Source organism: Felis catus, chromosome A3, assembly GCF_018350175.1.
Source record: "Felis catus isolate Fca126 chromosome A3, F.catus_Fca126_mat1.0, whole genome shotgun sequence".
Classification (NCBI taxonomy): domain Eukaryota; kingdom Metazoa; phylum Chordata; class Mammalia; order Carnivora; family Felidae; genus Felis; species Felis catus.
This window is the reverse complement of record NC_058370.1, coordinates 104,635,713-104,653,753: the sequence shown is the minus strand read 5'-3', so window position 1 is coordinate 104,653,753 and position 18,041 is coordinate 104,635,713. Positions and strand designations below refer to the sequence as shown.

General features: G+C 43.5%; 1 protein-coding gene across 8 annotated transcripts; it reads right to left on the bottom strand.

Moving 5' to 3' along the window:
* Positions 1-1,026: 1,026 nt before the first annotated feature.
* On the bottom strand, positions 1,027-12,368 carry LOC101089933 (zinc finger protein 2). 8 transcript variants are annotated; one of them, XM_045054601.1, is made up of 7 exons: positions 12,218-12,299; positions 11,196-11,256; positions 9,248-9,656; positions 7,219-7,303; positions 6,070-6,196; positions 3,758-3,871; positions 1,027-2,509 (listed from the first exon to the last, which is right to left on the bottom strand). In XM_045054601.1, exons 4-7 carry the CDS (start codon positions 7,249-7,251, stop codon positions 1,449-1,451), a joined length of 1,335 nt encoding a protein of 444 aa, XP_044910536.1. In that variant the 5' UTR covers positions 7,252-7,303; positions 9,248-9,656; positions 11,196-11,256; positions 12,218-12,299; the 3' UTR covers positions 1,027-1,448. The 8 variants fall into 8 exon arrangements, with proteins under 8 accessions (XP_044910536.1, XP_044910535.1, XP_044910538.1 ...); XM_045054600.1 differs by lacking the exon at positions 11,196-11,256 and having other exon boundaries at positions 12,218-12,332; XM_045054603.1 differs by lacking the exon at positions 11,196-11,256 and having other exon boundaries at positions 9,248-9,307; positions 12,218-12,241.
* Positions 12,369-18,041: the final 5,673 nt, after the last annotated feature.

The window sequence follows — 18,041 nt, the reverse complement described above, 5'->3', positions numbered from 1 at the left end:
AAAAATAAATAAACATTAAAAAAAAATTTTTTTTAATAAAATGAAAACATTGAAAAAATTTAAAAAAATAAAAAAGGAAAGAAAAGAAAAGGAAAGCACTGTGCTTTTTAAAAAACACACCTAGACACGAGGAACCTGTCCTCATCTTGGTGTTCATGTTCTCTCAGCTGCTCCAGGGAATTACTGCTTTATTACTAAGCAGGAATTCTCAAGATGTAGGTGTGAGGAAGCCAATCTCTGCCTCCACTGTGTAGGTGTGGATAGGACAGTCTGCATTTTGGTTTCACAGATACTGATGTTGAGGGCAAGGAGGACATCATGTCTCATAGACCCGGTGGCCCGGCTCTCAGCTACAGCCTCATGTCTGCTGCTTTAGTACTAAAGGAGGACTGCTCATGGATGACCTATGCCTGGAGTTAACTTTGCTTTGTGATATTCTTTGAGATTAGACATAGCGCCATCTCCTGGTTCACTGTGGCTGACTTCTTCAGCCTGGAACCCCACCCAGCTGCCACGGCTGTAGCTGGCTTGCAACAGGACTGAGAACTTTCGGCATAAATATTCTTTCCCTTCAGCATTTATACACGAATACATTGTGAGAAAGGGAAGGTGTTATGTCAAAATATGGATGGAATGGCAGAGCTACACTAAGGAATTTTAGTTATCAATGAGACTAAACACATGTAACACAAAAACACAACCGCTAACCTGGAAACAAGGGTGATGGGTTAGTCTACTAGAGACCAAAGGTCAGGTTAGAGGGCAGAAGAGCCAAAGTTCAGGGTCAGGTTAGAGGGCAGAAGAGCCAAAGTTCAGAAGAGCCAACTGATGCTGGATGATGTCCCTAGTGAAGAACAGGGCATACCCAAACCAGGACTCCAGGAACCTCAAAGAACAGTAGATTAAGAGCTAATAGCACAATTATCATGAAGGTATTTACAGTCCTACAGATGTATTAGCTTCATGTTAATTTTCTTACTGAAGTCTCTAGTTCTGGAAAGTGCTTTTGATTGAGGACTCAAGTTCTCATGACTAGACAGGTATTCATTCATTGAGAAAATATATAATAAGTGGCAGGCATCACACTGAGGACACAGCAGCTCACAGGTATGAAACAGTTCCTGTTCTTATGGAGTGGTCTAGAAATTAAAAAAATTAATTAATTATACATAAATAAATAAATAAGTAAAGAAATAAATAAATACAAACATACAATGCTTATCTCTGGGTCCCCTTCAAACACTTACAAAACATATTGATTGGAGAGCTTCTGACCAATTTGGGGATCCTCGGGGTATTATATTAAGTATGAGGCATCCCAGTGGAAGTCTATGGCACGGTCCATTAAGACTATTTATTGAGCCTCTAGTACCAAATGGAGACATGAGAATATGCGGTAGTTAGAAGGCGCTCAAACACAAATCTTCATTATCTTGCATAAAAGCATCTTAAGTCTCTGTGGGGGCCCCCTGCCGGGCTGGAGCACCTCTGTGACATTCTGACGGCTGCCTGGCATAACGTCGCTGATGTTGGATGATAGATGACTTACAACTGAACACCTTCCCGCACACGCTGCACTCGTAGGGCTTTTCTCCAGTGTGCACTCTCTGATGCTGAGTAAGTCGTCTTTTCTGAAGGAAGGCTTTCCCACATTCAGTGCACTCATAGGGCTTGTCTCCGCTATGAATTTTCTGATGCTGATTAAGGGACGAGCGGTCAAAGAAAACTTTCCCACACTCATTACATTCAAAAGGGGTCTCTCCAGTGTGTGCTCTCCGGTGGCGAATGAGGGAGGAGCGGTCAAACAGGGCTTTGCCACAGCCCTTGCATTCATAAGGCCGCTCTCCAGTGTGAGTGAGCTCGTGGCGAGCGAGGATGCTCTTCTGGCTAAAGGATTTCCCACATTCTGTGCACTCATAAGGACTTTCTCCAGTATGAATTCTCCGATGGCGAGTAAAAGATGAGCGGACAAAGAAAGCCTTGCCACATTCGTCACATTTAAAGGGCTTCTCTCCGGTATGAGTTCGCTGGTGTTCAGTAAGGGTTAATCGGTCATAGAAAGTTTTCCCACATTCGTTGCATTCAAAGGGGCTCTTCCCAGTGTGAGACATCAGATGTTTCTTAAGACTACTTCTATAGCTGAAGGCTTTCCCGCATTCTTTACAGTTGTAGGGCTTCTCTCCGGTGTGAGTCCTTTGATGGCGAGTGAGGGATAAGTGGTTATATAAGGTCTTCCCACATATGCTGCATTCAAAGTTTCTCCCCTTACTGTTGGTTTTCTTGGCAGGAGTGGATCTTTGCCTGGAGTCCTTCTCCTTGGGGGAGGATTTCTTCAAAATCTCCCCCGATAGATGTTCTTTCTTTGTGCCCCTGAGGTTTTCTGAGCCAAGTGCAGGACCCAGAGGACCATCTTTTCTGAGTTTTTCCATTAGTGTCTTTTGCAACTTTCCTTTTTTAGAAATATCCTGGCTTTTAGTTGAGGCCCAGCTCTCAAGTCTAGCATTCTGGTCTGAAACAAATAGAAAATATAGATATGACTGGGTCTTAGTGCTAGTGAAAAAGAGAACATTATCTTTGTTCAGAAAAGAATGAATACAAAATACTTCCTGGTTTATTGTAACTCCTCAAAAGCAAAGCATCAGAGAGAGGCTGAAAAATGTCAGAGGAAAACAGAGGAACAGAGATGGAAGTGGGAGGTGGTCATTTCGCCCACTAAACAAGTTTCTGTTATTCATTCGTTATATATTTTCTAGGTGCCTACAAAGTGCGAGGCACAACAGAAGTCACTGGGACTCTAATGAACAAGACAGACGTGGTCCCTGCCCTCATGATGCTTATATTCAACACGACAGGAGACAAAGAAAAAAACAAATAAAACACCACAGATGGTGGTAAGTCCAGTGAAGAAAATAATGAACAGAAGTTGGAGTGGGGTCTTCTTTAGAGGAAAAACTTAAGAACGGTCATCTGGAAGTGACAGTTAAGCTGAGCTCTGAAAGATATGTTAACCATGAGAACAGCCAAAAGAAGAGCATTTCAGGGAGAGATCCATGCAGAAAAGTAGGCTATACACAAAGAAGCATGGAAATGACTAGTTTATTACAGGTCAATGAGTTTAAACAGCAGAGAGTAAGTGGAGAGGCCAGCCTGGACCTGAGAAAGTGAACTGTCAATGACTACTGAACGGTTTTTAAAGGAAGAGGAAGGAGATATGGTAAAGGATAAGTAGGAAAGATAAAAAAGTGTTATCAGAGTTCATTATAAATAGGTCTCAACCCTCCCCCAACCCCCTTGCTACCTGTTCATTCATCTGACAAATACCTGAGTGTGTGCGATGTACCAGGTACTATTCAAAACGTTGGGGATACATTAGTGAACGATACAAAACCTCTGATGGAGTTTACATTTTAATTAGTGGGCAGGTATGGACAGAGAGTAAACAAAATAAAGAAGTAAAAAAAATACAGTATGTTAGGAAGACAGACTGGGAAGAGAGCTAGATAGTACAGGGGCTGGGGAGGGGGAAAGTGATGGAGAGATTGCAATTAAAGATAGGGTCATCAGGGCAGGCCTGACTGAGAAGGCAGCACATTTGAGCAAAACTTGAAAAGGGTGACAGGAAAGTCACATGGCTATCTGGGGGAATGAGTGTTCCACACAAAAGCAGTGAACATCTCCACAGGCCTAAGAGGTCCTGAGGAATGGTCTCTGCAAGTGAACTGTCTATCGAAATCCTATCCGCCTAGTTTACACATACCTAAATAAGTACTTCCTGGGGCTTCTCTTTCTTCATCTTCCTGAAAATCAAGTTTCCATGGCTCTTCACCTCTTTTCAACTGGAAAATCACATCAGGTTTAGGAACTAGAAGTCCTGCTCACAAAGGACAAAATGAGAAATGGCTGTTTGGGATGGAAATTCACAACCATCCCGGGATTTAATAAAATCCCCTTATCCTCTAGATAGGAAAATGGCAGTATCCAAAAATCATATGCTAATTCCTAAAATAAGATGCTAATTCTTCTTCTCTAAAGGGAATTCGGTACTGACTTTCTAGAAAATCTGAATTAGATCTATTGAAGTAGTTCACTAATTTTTCTCTGATGTAGGAGGCACCTCCCCAAGATGGAACCAGTATTAAGAGTTGAGGGAAAATTCTTAGCTTAGAGAAGTGGAATATGGAGAAGGTTCTGCACCTCAAGGAACTAAGGTGAAGAAGCTACCCCATCTTCTTTTGTAGTTTCTTAAAGAATAGATTTGTATCCTTTAATTATACTTCCGTGCAATTATACTGAATTTGAAGCAACTAACAAATCAAACTAGAGTAGTTTAAGAAATATGACTCAACTTATGTGCAGTTAATACTAAACACTTAAAACTAAAAATATCAGTGAACAATTTTTTAGAAATCCTTAAAAAACGAATTATAATGTCTTTGGTTTTTGATGATTTAAAGTAATGACATTTATAAATGTTATGTAATATAAATTTATATGGTGACATACATACATTTTCTATATTTATGTTTTAAAATGCAATACTAAATGTTTAAGACATACAAAAAAGCATAAAGACTAAAACAAAAAGCTACGAACCCACCATCTAACTTGATATTAACACTAAAATTGAAGCCCCTCCTTCATCCCCTCTCCCTTCCCCTACTGAGGTACCCACCATACGAAATATGATGTAAATCACTCTATGCATTTAAAAAATGTTTCCTCGGGGCACCTGGGTGGCTCGGTCGGTTAAGCGTCCGACTTCAGCTCAGGTCATGATCTCACACTCCGTGAGTTTGAGCCCCACGTTGGGCTCTGCACTGACAGCTCGGAGCCTGGAGCCTGCTTCAGATTCTGTTTCTCCCTCTTTCTCTGCCCCATCCCCGCTCATGCTCTGTCTCTTTCTGTCTCTCAAAAATGAATAAACGTTAAAAAAAATTATTTTTTAATATGTTATGTTCAGGGCACCTGGGTGGCTCAGTTGGTTAAGCGCCTGACTCTTGATTTTGGCTTAGGTCATGATTTTACCATTCATGGGATTGAGCCCATGAGGGGCTATATGTTGACAGCACATAGCCTGCTTGGGATTCTCTCTCTCTCCCTCTCTTGCTGCCCCTCCCCTGCTCATGCTCTCTCTCTCAAAATAAATGAACGTTAAAAAAAATATGTAATGTTCATTGTAGACCATTAAGAAATATAAAAAAGAGAAAAAGCCACTTGTAAGTCTACTAGTCAAAGACAATTAGGGGTAAAATTTTGGTGTAGATTCTTCCACTTTTCTATGCATATAGATATATGTTGTGAATGTACTCAAGTTCCAATCATTTTGTAGCCTGCTTTTATCACTTAACAACATATCATTAATATCTTTCTAACTCTATAAATATCATTCATGGTCAAGGCCCATCCTATACTATAGCCCATTATGGATGTACAATGGTTTATTTACCTAAATCCCTACTACCAAGTACCTGTGCTGTTTCCATTGTTTCACAATTTTAGCCCAAACAGGGATAAACATTTATCTGATTTTTCCCCCTTAGGACAATTCCCAGAAAAGGGGGTACCCATTTTCCATTTTATTTAACACAATTTTTTGCTTAAAGCTAGAGTCTCAGACCAAACTTCACTTATCCTTCAGACTCTATCCAGATCAAAAGGACCATTTACTGATAGTACTGGCAGCCATGAGTTAAATACAAGCAATAAGGAAAGGTAAATAAATTCACAAACCACTTGTACCTTTGCTAGGGATCTATCTAAAGATGTACAATTCTGCCCCAGTAAGTAAAGAAGGGCCAGGGACACCTGGGTGGCTCAGTCAGTTTAGCGTCCGACTCTTGATTTTGGTTCAGGTCATGATCTCACAGTAGTGAGATTGAGCCCCATGTTGGGTTCCACTCTGAGCATAGAACCTGCTTGGGATTCTCTCTCTCTCCTTCTCGCTCTCTCTCTCCCTCTCCCTCTCCCCTCTCAAAAATAAATAAATACACTTTAAAAAAGGGGGGGGGCATATTCTCTACACACACACCCAATGGCAGATTCTGAGTCATTGAAGAAAGTCATACTTACCCAAAGAAACAAAACCCTGATAATTCTCCAGCATCACCTCCCTGTAAAGAGCCCTCTGAGTAGGGACCAGCTGCTTCCACTCATCCTTTGAGAACTTCACAGCCACATCCTTAAACTTGAGTGACTTCTGAAAAGACAAACATGTTCTTACTCACCTACGTGTCTTCTTTTATGTCTCACTGAGGAAGAGTAAAGACTACAGCACTGGAAGACACATGGAATAAAAAAGAAACTGTTTTGATGATGTAAGGGCACTGGATATTTTAAGTAAGAGGTACAGGTCTGTGACCTGAGGCATGAAACTCTTGGTGATGGCCTCATGTCATCATATCCATGACAGAGCCTCCAAACTTCAGGGACACTGTTACTGGCCTCAATTTTTGAAACGATCAGTTAAAGAATTAGAGTAGATGATCTTTAAATTCCCTTTCAGCTCTAACACTCATGGATCCATGAGATCTCAGTTTGAACAACAGGTTCTCAAGTCAAGGGAAGATCTATGATGAGTACACAAGGAACAGAGGATACTTGTAAGAGCTAAAACTGAAGAAAAAGGATAAAAAATATGGTGTCCCTTTGAAAGGAAGATAATATTCCAGACTAGAGGATTCAGAAGTTTTATATTCCCATGAAAGTTCTCTAAGCACTCCCTGAGCCATTGCTAAGGGCAGAACTGCCTCAATTCTCTGCTTCCCCACCATTACAAAACACAGGATGGGGCTGGTCATCAAGGCCTTATGAAGGGCCATCTAGAAGGAAGATCCCGGGGCACCTGGGTGGCTCAGTTGGTTGAGCGTCCGACTTCAGCTCAGGTCATGATCTCATGGTCTGTGAGTTCGAGCCCCGCATCGGGCTCTGTGCTGACAGCTCAGAGCCTGGAGCCTGCTTCAGATTCTGTGTCTCTCTCTCTGCCCCTCCGCTGCTCATGCTCTGCCTCTCTCAATCTCAAAAATGCATAAATGTTAAAAAAAAACAAAAAACAACAAAACTTTAGAAGGAAGATCCCTACAGCTTTGTTGTATGGTGAGAAGGGAGAGAATCTGAAGCCAGAAAGGGTACTAGTCTTTTCTATAGAGCACCACTTCTACCAAAATGAGACCAATCTCAAGGCTGGCAAGGAAGCTCCGGACTGAAGAAAATCCAACTCACCTGCCATCTGGCTGTTAGAGGTACAGCTGCCATTCTCTCCTCTACTATGTCCTCTTGGAAAAGGCCCAGGTCAGAGTTGGCAGAGCTAGAGAAGGAAACATGAAAAGAGACCACTCCCATTTCATAGTTAACTGACCCAGACTAAAAATCTCTACATATCCATTAGGCGTGAAACAGTCCTTACGCTCAATACCACTAAGAGCAAAGCAAGCCTAGAAGTAAATTCACCCTTTCCCAGGAGATGGAAATTACGGATAGTGCCACAACTCTGTTCCTGAGTTAGCAGCTTCCTGGGAACAGAGCTCTGTTCCCATATCAGAAAACTATTAAAAATCAAATAGTTTACAATGAAGGCAATTTTTTTTTAATTTTTTTTTCAACGTTTATTTATTTTTGGGACAGAGAGAGACAGAGCATGAACGGGGGAGGGGCAGAGAGAGAGGGAGACACAGAATCGGAAATAGGCTCCAGGCTCTGAGCCATCAGCCCAGAGCCCAACGCGGGGCTCGAACTCACGGACCGCGAGATCGTGACCTGGCTTAAGTCAGACGCTTAACCGACTGCGCCACCCAGGCGCCCCCAATGAAGTCAATTTTTACTCCATTTTATAAATCTATAATAAGCATTGTGCTCTGTAGTATTTTGACACAAATAAGCAACTTAATAAATAACTCAATCTGACTTTTAAATTCAAGATGACCAGAAGGAGGCTTATACTAGCATTTTTTTAAAGGCTGATGTGGAGCCTATATGGTCAAGAATAAAAAAGCAAGGGGCGCCTGGGTGGCGCAGTTGGTTAAGCGACTGACTTCAGCCAGGTCACGATCTTGCGGTCCGTGAGTTCGAGCCCCGCGTCAGGCTCTGGGCTGATGGCTCAGAGCCTGGAGCCTGTTTCCGATTCTGTGTCTCCCTCTCTCTCTGCCCCTCCCCCGTTCATGCTCTGTCTCTCTCTCTGTCCCAAAAGTAAAAAAAAAAAAAAAAAAAAAAAGAATGCAAAAGCAAATTCGTGTATTAGTGTTATTAGTCAAGTTTTGTTTAGTTCTAAGGGCCAGAAATATGTTCAAGCAAGCTACGGTGTTATTTTTAGGATACAATGGACATTATAAGGATACTGTAATTAAACAGCACCTAGGCCTCATGACATCTGTGGCCCCTACTGGGATGAAGAGCACTGGCCTCCTGTCCTAATTCTTTCCTGATTGCCAAAGGTCCCAAGTAGAGGTTCAAGAAGTGACTGGGTCCTATCCAATCAAGAAATGGAGTCAGGGGCACCTGGGTGGCTCAGTTGGTTAAGCATTCAATCCTCGATTTCAGCTCAGGTCATGATCTCACAGTTCCTGAGATTGAGTCCTGAGTCGGGCTCTGCACTGACAGTGCAGAGCCTGCTTGGGATTCTCTCTCTCCCTCTCTCTCTGCCCCTCCCCCCCACACATGCACATGCTTGTGCTCTTTCTCTCTCTCAAAAAGAAACAAACTTAAACAAAAAATTAAACAACAGCAACAACAACAACACAAGAAATGGAGTCAAACACCAAATGCTAGAAATTCCAGCCAGTTTCTTTAGGGTCATCTTTTTTTTGTTAGAGTCCATTTTTTTAAGTTTATTATTTAGTAATCTCTATACCCAACGTGGGGCTTGAACACATGACCCTGAGATCAAGAGTCGCATGCTCCTCTGACTGAGCCAGCCAGAGGCCCCTGTTAGAGTCACTTTTAAAGTTTCCATAGAACTAGGAGGCTATATGCAAAATGAAACCCAGCTATTCAATCCAGTCCAGAACTGAATACAATTGCTTCTCCAGCAAAAGGGGCAGCAGGACCAACCGGATGGACTGACTGACCGCTGCCCCTACAGCACTGGCTGGCATCACAGAAGCCCATGGGAAATAAAGGATTAGCTAGAGAGCTAGGTGTCCAGAGTGCAATGGTCACCTGCAGAGACAGACCCCACGTGAAGTTTGGTTTCAATGTTGAGAATGATGATGCCACACGCACAAACACACACCAAGTATATAAAAAGGTTTATTACTTATGTCATTGAGGTCTCTGGAGAGAGCAGAGCCGGTCTCTCAATAGGTCCAAAATGGCTCTAGAGAGGAGGAGGAAAGGAGGAAAGGAGACCAGCCTGGTCTTTATTGTGGTTAGGGGGCAGGGCCAGGGTGAGCGTGCCCACATGCCCACAGGAAGGGGCTTGTGTGATTGGAATCCCCCGCCAATGCCCAAGGAGAGAGCATTCAGACTTCCTTATCAGCTTGTCCAGGTGTGAGACACAAGGGCAAGAAGGAGGGGTGAGTCTTAAAAGCCCAGCAGTCAAGTATCAAGGCAGACCGCACAGTGTAACTATATGTCCGAAACAGGAGGAAGAATCTCTGTCCTCTTCTCTCTAGACCTTCTGATCTTTGGGCCTGATATGGAGACAATCTGTGACATAACAGCAACTGGAAGACAGGAGAGGGAATACTATTCTCAAGAAAAAGATTCATTTACCTAACAGAAGCTTTATTCAGAGGATCTGAAAAATCCTTCCAGGAGTACAGCCGGGAACAACGATCTCCCCAAACTTCCCTGTCCACAGGGAATGCCAGAATAACATTCTCTCAGGGTTTTATTACAAAGACTGTTAAAAATGTAGTCGGTATCCAGTAGGGAGGGCAAAAGACTAGAAAAAGAAAGAGGGTAAAGGGACCCAATAGTACTCATCCAAGGCTGACTCTATGTAATATAATCCATACAAACCAGTAGGATGAGTCACATTTGGCACTATCTTCTGGACTCCAATTATGATGGTGATCCACTACCAATCAGATTTTTTTTTTTCATGAATAGATTTGTGTATCCTGCTGGATACTGAAGGATAATGATGGTGCCATACATCTTTATCTCTTGCTCTTGAGATCAAGATAGAGCAACGTATCTTGATAGAGAACCTGGATATACCATCTTGGACATTTAGAATGGCCAACAGCAAGATTACATTGATAATTTCTGTGTACGCAGGCCATCTGACATGTGCCTGGAGGTGACCACAAATGAGAATGGTGCTGGAACCAAGCCACCAAGGGCTACATGGGTCATGCACCTCTCCATCCCCCAAGAGAATGTTCTGAGTTCTCAGAGGAATGTTCTCGGAACATTCTCCTCTGTACAGACAAGGTTCAATAAGGTCTTTAACTCCCAGCCCTCCTGAGTTTATTGCTCTAACACTCACAATTAAGTGGCCATGGTCTCTGTGTCTCCTACTTAGAATTCTCAAGACCTTTGTGGTTGTTAGCCATTGAGAGGCTAATGACCTTAGATCACGTTTCCACCTCTTACCCACTCAGCCATTGCCAAGGAGCACAATGAAGAGCAGTTCTCAGAGACATGAACTATGGCCAGGACAGGCCTACCACTCTTTACAGAGTGATTTTCTTAGTAGTTGTATTTCAAGGTGAATGACAGGCAACAAGAAGCATCTACTGTTCTGTCTCTGGAGCTCTGCCAATACTTCACACTTTTCAAGGCCATATCTTTATTCACATCCATACATTACTAAAAACGGTCTCTATTTCCTGGCCAAAGCTGACTGGCATCTGAACCAATTAGTCCTTCCCCTGGCATTTTGGAAGTGGAACCAAGAAAAAGAGGTCAGCCTCTCATGAGGCTCCCCTTGAGGGCATGAAAACCTGGGACCCCTTGACAGTCACATTTTGTCATGCCATCTGAGAGCAGAAAAAGCCAGTCAGCAGTGACAGGGAAATATAAAACAGAAGTACAAACAGAAGTAAAGGCAAGGGGTTAAGAGAGGGTCCTGAATTTTTTTGTTCTGTCCCCAGCTGCAGTTTACAAGCACACCGCAGTCTTTTTCCTTGGGTTCCGTGACCTAACCAAGCATCCTCAAAATGAATCCCCCTTCTACTAGTTTGAGCGGGGTTTCTGCAGTTTGCAACCCAAAGAGACCTAAGACAGGGAGCAAAACTAATCTTCTACCTTCTTACCTGAGGTTTCACTGTTCACGTTCTGCTACCAGACCTCTCCTCTTAAGAGCTCTTTTGAGTCCTGGGGGTACATAGAGGACACAGCATCCAGTGTGGCTCACAGAACCAAAAGGGTGGCATTAATCTTAAGACGCCTGCCAGTATCATTAAAATAAGCTGTGGATGTTTCCAGCCAAGCCTATAAACTCTTTTCCAGTCCATAACCAAATTGATCCACATCACAAAACAAAGACTCAGGGTCATTACCGTCTTTGAACGCTCAGATTTCTGATTCAATCACCTGGTGTATACTATCTTATACTACAGTTATTTGTATCTTTGTCTTTCTAAGTAGGTAAATCTTGGGAGTCAAATCTTGCTTTCCTCACACTAAGAAAGCTACTTCCACAATACTTAGTACTCCAGAAATCTTTGCAGACTAATTGAAATACCAAGTTTTGCAAGAAAGTCTAGTTGGTGTTGGAAAGCAGCTCTCAAAGAGGGAGCGCCACTGGATAGCTCCAAGAAGCCGGGTGCAAGGGGTTGAAACCCTGGCCCAGGGAACCGAGAGAAATGAGTAATTGAGGGGCTTTCCCGGAAGGATGGACCAGCAGGATTCAGCGGAGTCAGTTCAATCCTGGCGTACTGAGCCCCCAGCACTTCCCAAGCAGGGGAAGGGCCGCCTCGGGAGGAAATGCGCCATTCTACCCAGCGGATACACACTGCGGAGCGCGGCCCTGCGCACCCCAGCGCACGTCATCTCACACTGCGGGGCCAGGCCACCGACGTCTCACTTCACTTCGCACCCATGTCGTCACCCTGAGTCGCGCCGGGCCTGCAGCTGGCGCCTCCTCCCCTTCCCCGCTGCAGGTCGGATCAAGGTCAGCCTGGGAGCAGCGGCCAAGGATAGTTCCAAACACCCCATTTCGGTTCCACCCTCACGTCACCGCGCCTCGCAGCCCAGCTTCCTTCCCGGCCCGTTCTTCAACACCTTCCTCTCGCCGCAGCCACGGGTCCCACCACACCCAACCCCTGGTCCTCACCTTGGGCGCCAACCGGCTCCCGGCGGCCCCCACGAGGAGCAGGACCACAGAGCGCCTGCGCAAAGTGCCCTCGGAAAACTACGATTCCCAGAAGGCCTCGGGGCGGGTTTTCGGAGGCCCCGCCTCCTGAGGTACCACAGGGGTAGTCGCGCGCGTCATTCAAAAGGTGGAAGGTGACACTTGTAGTAAAAATGAAGGGAAGAAATGTAGTAAATGTAGTAAAATAGAAAGAAAATGTAGTAAAAAAAAAAGTGAAGAACCAAGGCTGTCTTCTGGCCCTCCCTGTTCGCTTGCCCCAGGCGGACCCCTACCAAGGATGCCTCTGTTTCTTAGGCAGTTTTCTATCCAGGAGGATATTTGCAACCTCTACTCTCTTCAGGCACCTGCTGCTTCATCTCCCTCGCTTTCCGAGTGGGGGTGGAGCGGAGAAAGCTTGAGAGAGAATTCCCATACTTGCCTGTAATCAGAAATACAAATTTGCCTTTCTTCACGTTCGTTCTACTGCCCTCTCCAATTAGAACAATAAACAGAGATACATCTGGGCTTTGTAATTATGTTAGTTAATAAAGTCCCTTGAGGCTTAAAGCAAGTTGAGGAAGCATTTTCTATCTGCTGTACCCGAAGGCATCCTGATACACATTCACATCTCTTACATTTTTTTTTTTTTACATCTCTTACATTTTAAAAGAAATATTCTCTTTGTTTCACATCCCGCTCCAGCTACCAATCTTAACCTCTCCTTTTTATCAAAGCGAAACTACTCAGCATTGAAGATACTTGCTATGTTTACCTTCCTCTCCACCCATTACTTAACCAAATTCATTCCAATATGGCTTTGGCGCCACCATCCAAGTTATCGACAAATCAGGGGGTGGGGGTGGGTAATGCTTTGGTTTTCTTTTTTTTTAATGTTTATTTATTTTTGAGAGAGACAGAGACAGAATGCGAGTGGGTTAGGGGCAGAGAGAGAGGGAGACACAGAATCCTAAGCAGGCTGCAGGCTCTGAGCTGTTAGCACCGAGCCCGAGGCGGGGATCAAACTCACGAGCTGTGAGATCATGACCTGAGCTGAAGTCGGATGCTCAACCGACTGAGCCACCCAGGCGCCCCTAATGCTTTGGTTTTCTTGACCACTTGACAACATTGAACACTTTTTGACTATTCCCTTTCTTGAAAGTCTTTCCTGTTAACCTGCTCTCACCTAGTGTTTCTCTTTACCTACCTAGTCTCTTCCATTTACTTTTCTTTTATGGACTCTTCCTCTTTTCATGCCCATTAAATCTGTGTTCTTCAAGGACCTGTCCTAGATCCTAGTCTCTTCCAACACTCTACCTTCATAAGCTATTTCCCACCACCTATATGGTTTCAGGTATCATCCATATATATGAAATCACTCTTTTCAGGTTCAGTCTGCCTGCAGAACATTCCTACATTTGTCTGGATATTTCACAAACATCTCAAGCTCATTATATTCAAATGGGCTCACTCCCTACCCTTATACCAAACACCTTGGGTACACTACCTCATATTCTCTTGGCCCGAATTTTACCCCAGCCATGCTGCAGCAACCACATTTGCACAAACATAATCAGATAACCCCTTGCCTTGGTCGTACCCCACACTTTTCACTTTCCTCCCTGGAGTTACTCTCTGACTCTGCCACAGGGGATGACTACAGCAAGCCTTGATGTTCATGCGGCAACACTTAGCCAATGGGGGACGGGAGCCAGTAGATAAATGCTCCCCACTTCAAGGGCAGATAATCCTGAGGCTCACTCGACATGACTCTCCAGGTCCCAGCGGGACTGAACCTCAGTTGCCACGGCAGTGACCAACTTAATTACACACTGTTTATTGGCTTTTTCTCCTTCCCTTATTTAACAGATACTGTCATTAGTGTAATGACTGACATCAGTATTTTAATTATTTAAATCTTGCTCTATCAGATTATGGTATAATGCAAAAATAATGAATTATCTCAGTGGCAGGACAATAAAAGCAAATTGCTAGTTTGTTCAGTGAAGTTAAATTTACACCGCTATTAGCGGATCAATTTAATGGGTATAGAAAAGAATGTGTCAACTAGATCAATGGCTACATATCCGTCAAGAGGCAACTGACAGCCATCTTCCAATATAGAAACAAGGCGAAGCACAAAACGAGCTACGGTTGACTCTTCTTCATTAGCTTCTCTATTGAGCTATCAGAGATAGTTAACTTCTCGGATCTAGCTTTTTCACCAGACAAGTCAAGGAATCAGAAAGGAAATGGTGGGACAAATCACTCCCAGGTCCTCCAACTTTATTGTCATGCCTTTAATTTTCCTCACTGTTTTATATTGACAGTTTTGGAGTGGTGGGGGAGCTCCAGTAGTTTCCACTGGGCACATCCATTGCCAGCACCCATTCATGCTTTGCCCATTCTAATAGAACATTTTCCTCCCTCTAGAGTCATAATAAATGGATTCTAATATCCTGCTCAGAAAGAGGTGATGATCACACGAAGGATCGTTTATCTTTCACAACTGGCAACCTTAGATATTTCCTCTTCCATATCCTGGTTGGGTTGTTAGAGGTCCGTAAGTAACATCTCTTCCCTACCTGAGATAACAAAAGATCCAACTCAGAACAAAGGAGTCCGGCACACAAAGATCCAAGCAGCTGTTTTGAGATCTATTTATAAAAAAAAAAAAAAAAAAAAAAAAAAAAATGTGCCTGAGGGATGGTAACAACAGGCTTCCCAGGCTTGGACCTCACCCAGACGCTTGACCTACTGGAAGCAAAAGACTTCTTTCTGCAGGTGCATAGTGCTTACCACAGGACCAGAAACAAACACCCCTCAAACATCTCCAATGATCAAAATAACTCCTGGAGTGCGTGGGTGGCTCAGTCAGTTAAGCCTCCAACTTTGGCTCAGGTCATGATCTCACGGCTGGTGGGTTCAAGCTCCGCGTCAGGCTCTGTGCTGACAGCTCACATCCAGGAGCCTGCTTCAGATTCTGTGTCTCCCCCTCTCTGTCCCTCCCCCACTCATGCTCAGTCTCTCTCTGTCTCAAAAATAAAGAAACATAAAAAAAAAATTCAGAGGCGCCTGGATGGCTCAGTCGGTTAGGCATCTGACTTTGGCTCAGGTCACGATCTCATGGTTCATGGGTTTGAGCCCTGTGTTGGGCTCTGTGCTGACAGCTCAGAGCCTGGAACCTGTTTCAGGTTGTCTCTCTCTCTCTCTCTCTGCCCCTCCCCCGCTCAAGCTGTGTGTGTCTCTCTCTCAAAAACATTAAAAAAAGTTTGAAAATAAAAAGAACTCAAAATAGTCCCTTTATCTGTTACCTATAAAAGCCCCTGATGGCTATCCGAAACTGTGCTGTACGATATAGTAGCTGCTAGCCACAGGTAGCTCTTGAGCACTTGAAATGTGACTAGTCTGAACTTGAGATGTGCTGTAAATACAAAGAAGTTGAAGATTATTTAAATTATTTTTCTTTTTTTAATGTTTGAGAGAGAGAGAGAGAGACAGCATGAGCGGGAGGAGGTCAGAGAGAGGGAGACACAGAATCAGAAGCAGGCTCCAGGCTCTGAGCTGCCAGCACAGAGCCTGAGGTGGGGCTCCGACCTGTGGAACCACGAGGTCATGACCGGAGCCAAAGTCGAGTGCCCAACCAACTGAGCCGCCCAGTCACCTCGAAAATTTAGTTTTTTTCAAAAAGGTTGTAACACATGTCAATAATTTTTGCGTTGATTACATGTGGAAATGACATTGAATGAAACATTTATTCAACTATTTTTAAATTAAAACTTAATTATAAAAATTAATCTCACCAGTTTCATTTTTAATTTTAAAACTATGGTATTTTTAATTTTAAAACTTTGACCAATTTCTGGTTCCAAGATTTGCTACTACTAATGATCATTTGGTGAAGCTGAAACCTCAAAATTTAAGGCCTCCAGTACTGTATGCCCTATTGGGAGATACCAGTTCAAAGGTAAAGTGGCCCTTCCCTCAGAATTTTTAGTAGGTGGAATAGTATTTCACATTAAAAAAAAAAAAAAAAAAAAAGCCCTCCAGATCACTACATTTAAAAAAAGAACAAAGATGGGGTGCCTGGGTGGCTCAGTCAGTTAAACATCTGACTCTTAATTTCAGCGCAGGTCATGATCTCATGGTTTCCTGAGTTCAAGCCCCCTATTGGGCTCTGTGCTGATGGTAGGGAGCCTGTTTGGGATTCTCTCTCCCTCTCTCTCTGCCCTTCCCCTGCTCATGCGGTCTCTATTGCTAAATAAATAAACTTAAAAAAAAATTAAAAAAACCAAAAAGGTAACAAAGGGAAAGTATCAAATTTATATCCCCTTTCTGTTTCACTAACCACTGTAGTCCCAGGTCCATTAGTATTCTGAATTTGTTCTAGTTTTATCTTGCTGACAATAGCAGAATATCTTAGGAAAATATTTGATTCTCAATTTACTTATTTACGTCTTCCTTTTTTTTTTTTTTTTTTTTTTTTGTGTGTGTGTGTGTGTAGAGAGAAAGAGCAGGGGAGAGAGGCAGAGGGAGAGAATCTTAAGCAGGCTCCATGCTCAGTGTGGAGCCTGATGCAGGGCTCAATCCCATGAACTTGGGATCATGACCTGTGCCGAAATCAAGAGCTGGGCCTTCGACTGACTGAGCCACCCAGGCGCCCCTGATCCTCACTTTACTTCTAACAAGGGAATAAATTAAAAATTCAGAACTCTCAGATGTAGTCATCAGTCCAAAGTCTGTCAATCGTCCCTTTTATTTTCTACTGGACATTAAATAAGACCAGCTATTATCCACGCTGATAGATTCTGCACTCTGTGAAGTGTTTTTCCTTAAGTTGCTTCAAGAGTCCACACGTGAAAAAGCCTTCCCTGCCACTCGTCTGCTCTAAGAAAGGTGGACAAATAGGGTTGTTAGGAGGTGGGGAGTGATCTGTTTGGCGATCCCCCTTCTTGAATATGACTTTAGCTCCCAGGAGAAATGTTTCTTGGTCCCCTGGGATTCATGCTGGGAGAACTAAGTTCCAGACAGCCTTTCAGAATCAAGTTCTCTTCTGGGCTTCACCTCAAGCAACCCAGAAAGGAATGCAGACACCTGGAGTCGAAGTTGCCTAGCGCCTGATCTTTGATAAAATAAAAATATAGGACTGGGCCCAGGGCATACAGGAGTTTTTTGGGACTCAGCATTTCGGGAGTCAGAAGTTCAGAGAGGTGGAATCACATCAAGGCAGACCTTAAATATTCCGAGATTTCATTAAACAGGGAGCTATTTTAGGTCTTGAATAAGGCATTGATGGGCAGGAGAGAGTCATTTAGAAAGACTAGAAAGACTGGCCTAATAGTAGTGTGCAAAATGTCAGTAATGTGCAAAATGTAATTTGCGACAGAGGCCGTTGATGTTAACCAAATACTGAGGTGCTTTCCTAGCCTCTGGTGCTGGGTTCTGGTTTATGGGATGTGGAGAGAAGAAGGGATGGCCCTTAAAATTGTCCTAAAATACCTCCCAGCTTTCTCTTTCATGATAACCCTAGAGGCGACAAGTTCTAAATGATGAGGATGGAGTAAGACAGACTTGACTCACATCAGATTTTACGTGAGAAAGAAAACTTTACTTGGGGGGTTACTTACTATGGCACCATAGCATAGCATTCCCCTGTTCAATGGTGAAGAGGGAAGAATTCAAATGAGGAAATGACTACTGCAGTAAGGGAGCTGAGATGAGAAAGGTGTAGGCTAGACTGAAAATTCAGAGAAAGGACGAACCCAAGGATATGTTTTACACAGAGAGAACTTGGTAGGTAGAAAAGTCA

What these genes read in the sequence shown, in the direction of transcription:
- LOC101089933 (XM_045054597.1), bottom strand. Translation starts at nt 7,338, where the DNA reads ATGGGAGTGGTCTCTTTTCATGTTTCCTTCTCTAGCTCTGCCAACTCT. An exon ending in TCAGGGTTTTGTTTCTTTGG is followed by an intron (nt 3,872 to 6,069) that starts GTAAGTATGACT and finishes CTTTGTGAGCAG; the next exon opens with GACTTCTAGTTCCTAAACCT. An exon ending in CCCAGGAAGTACTTATTTAG is followed by an intron (nt 2,510 to 3,757) that starts GTATGTGTAAAC and finishes TATTTGTTTCAG; the next exon opens with ACCAGAATGCTAGACTTGAG.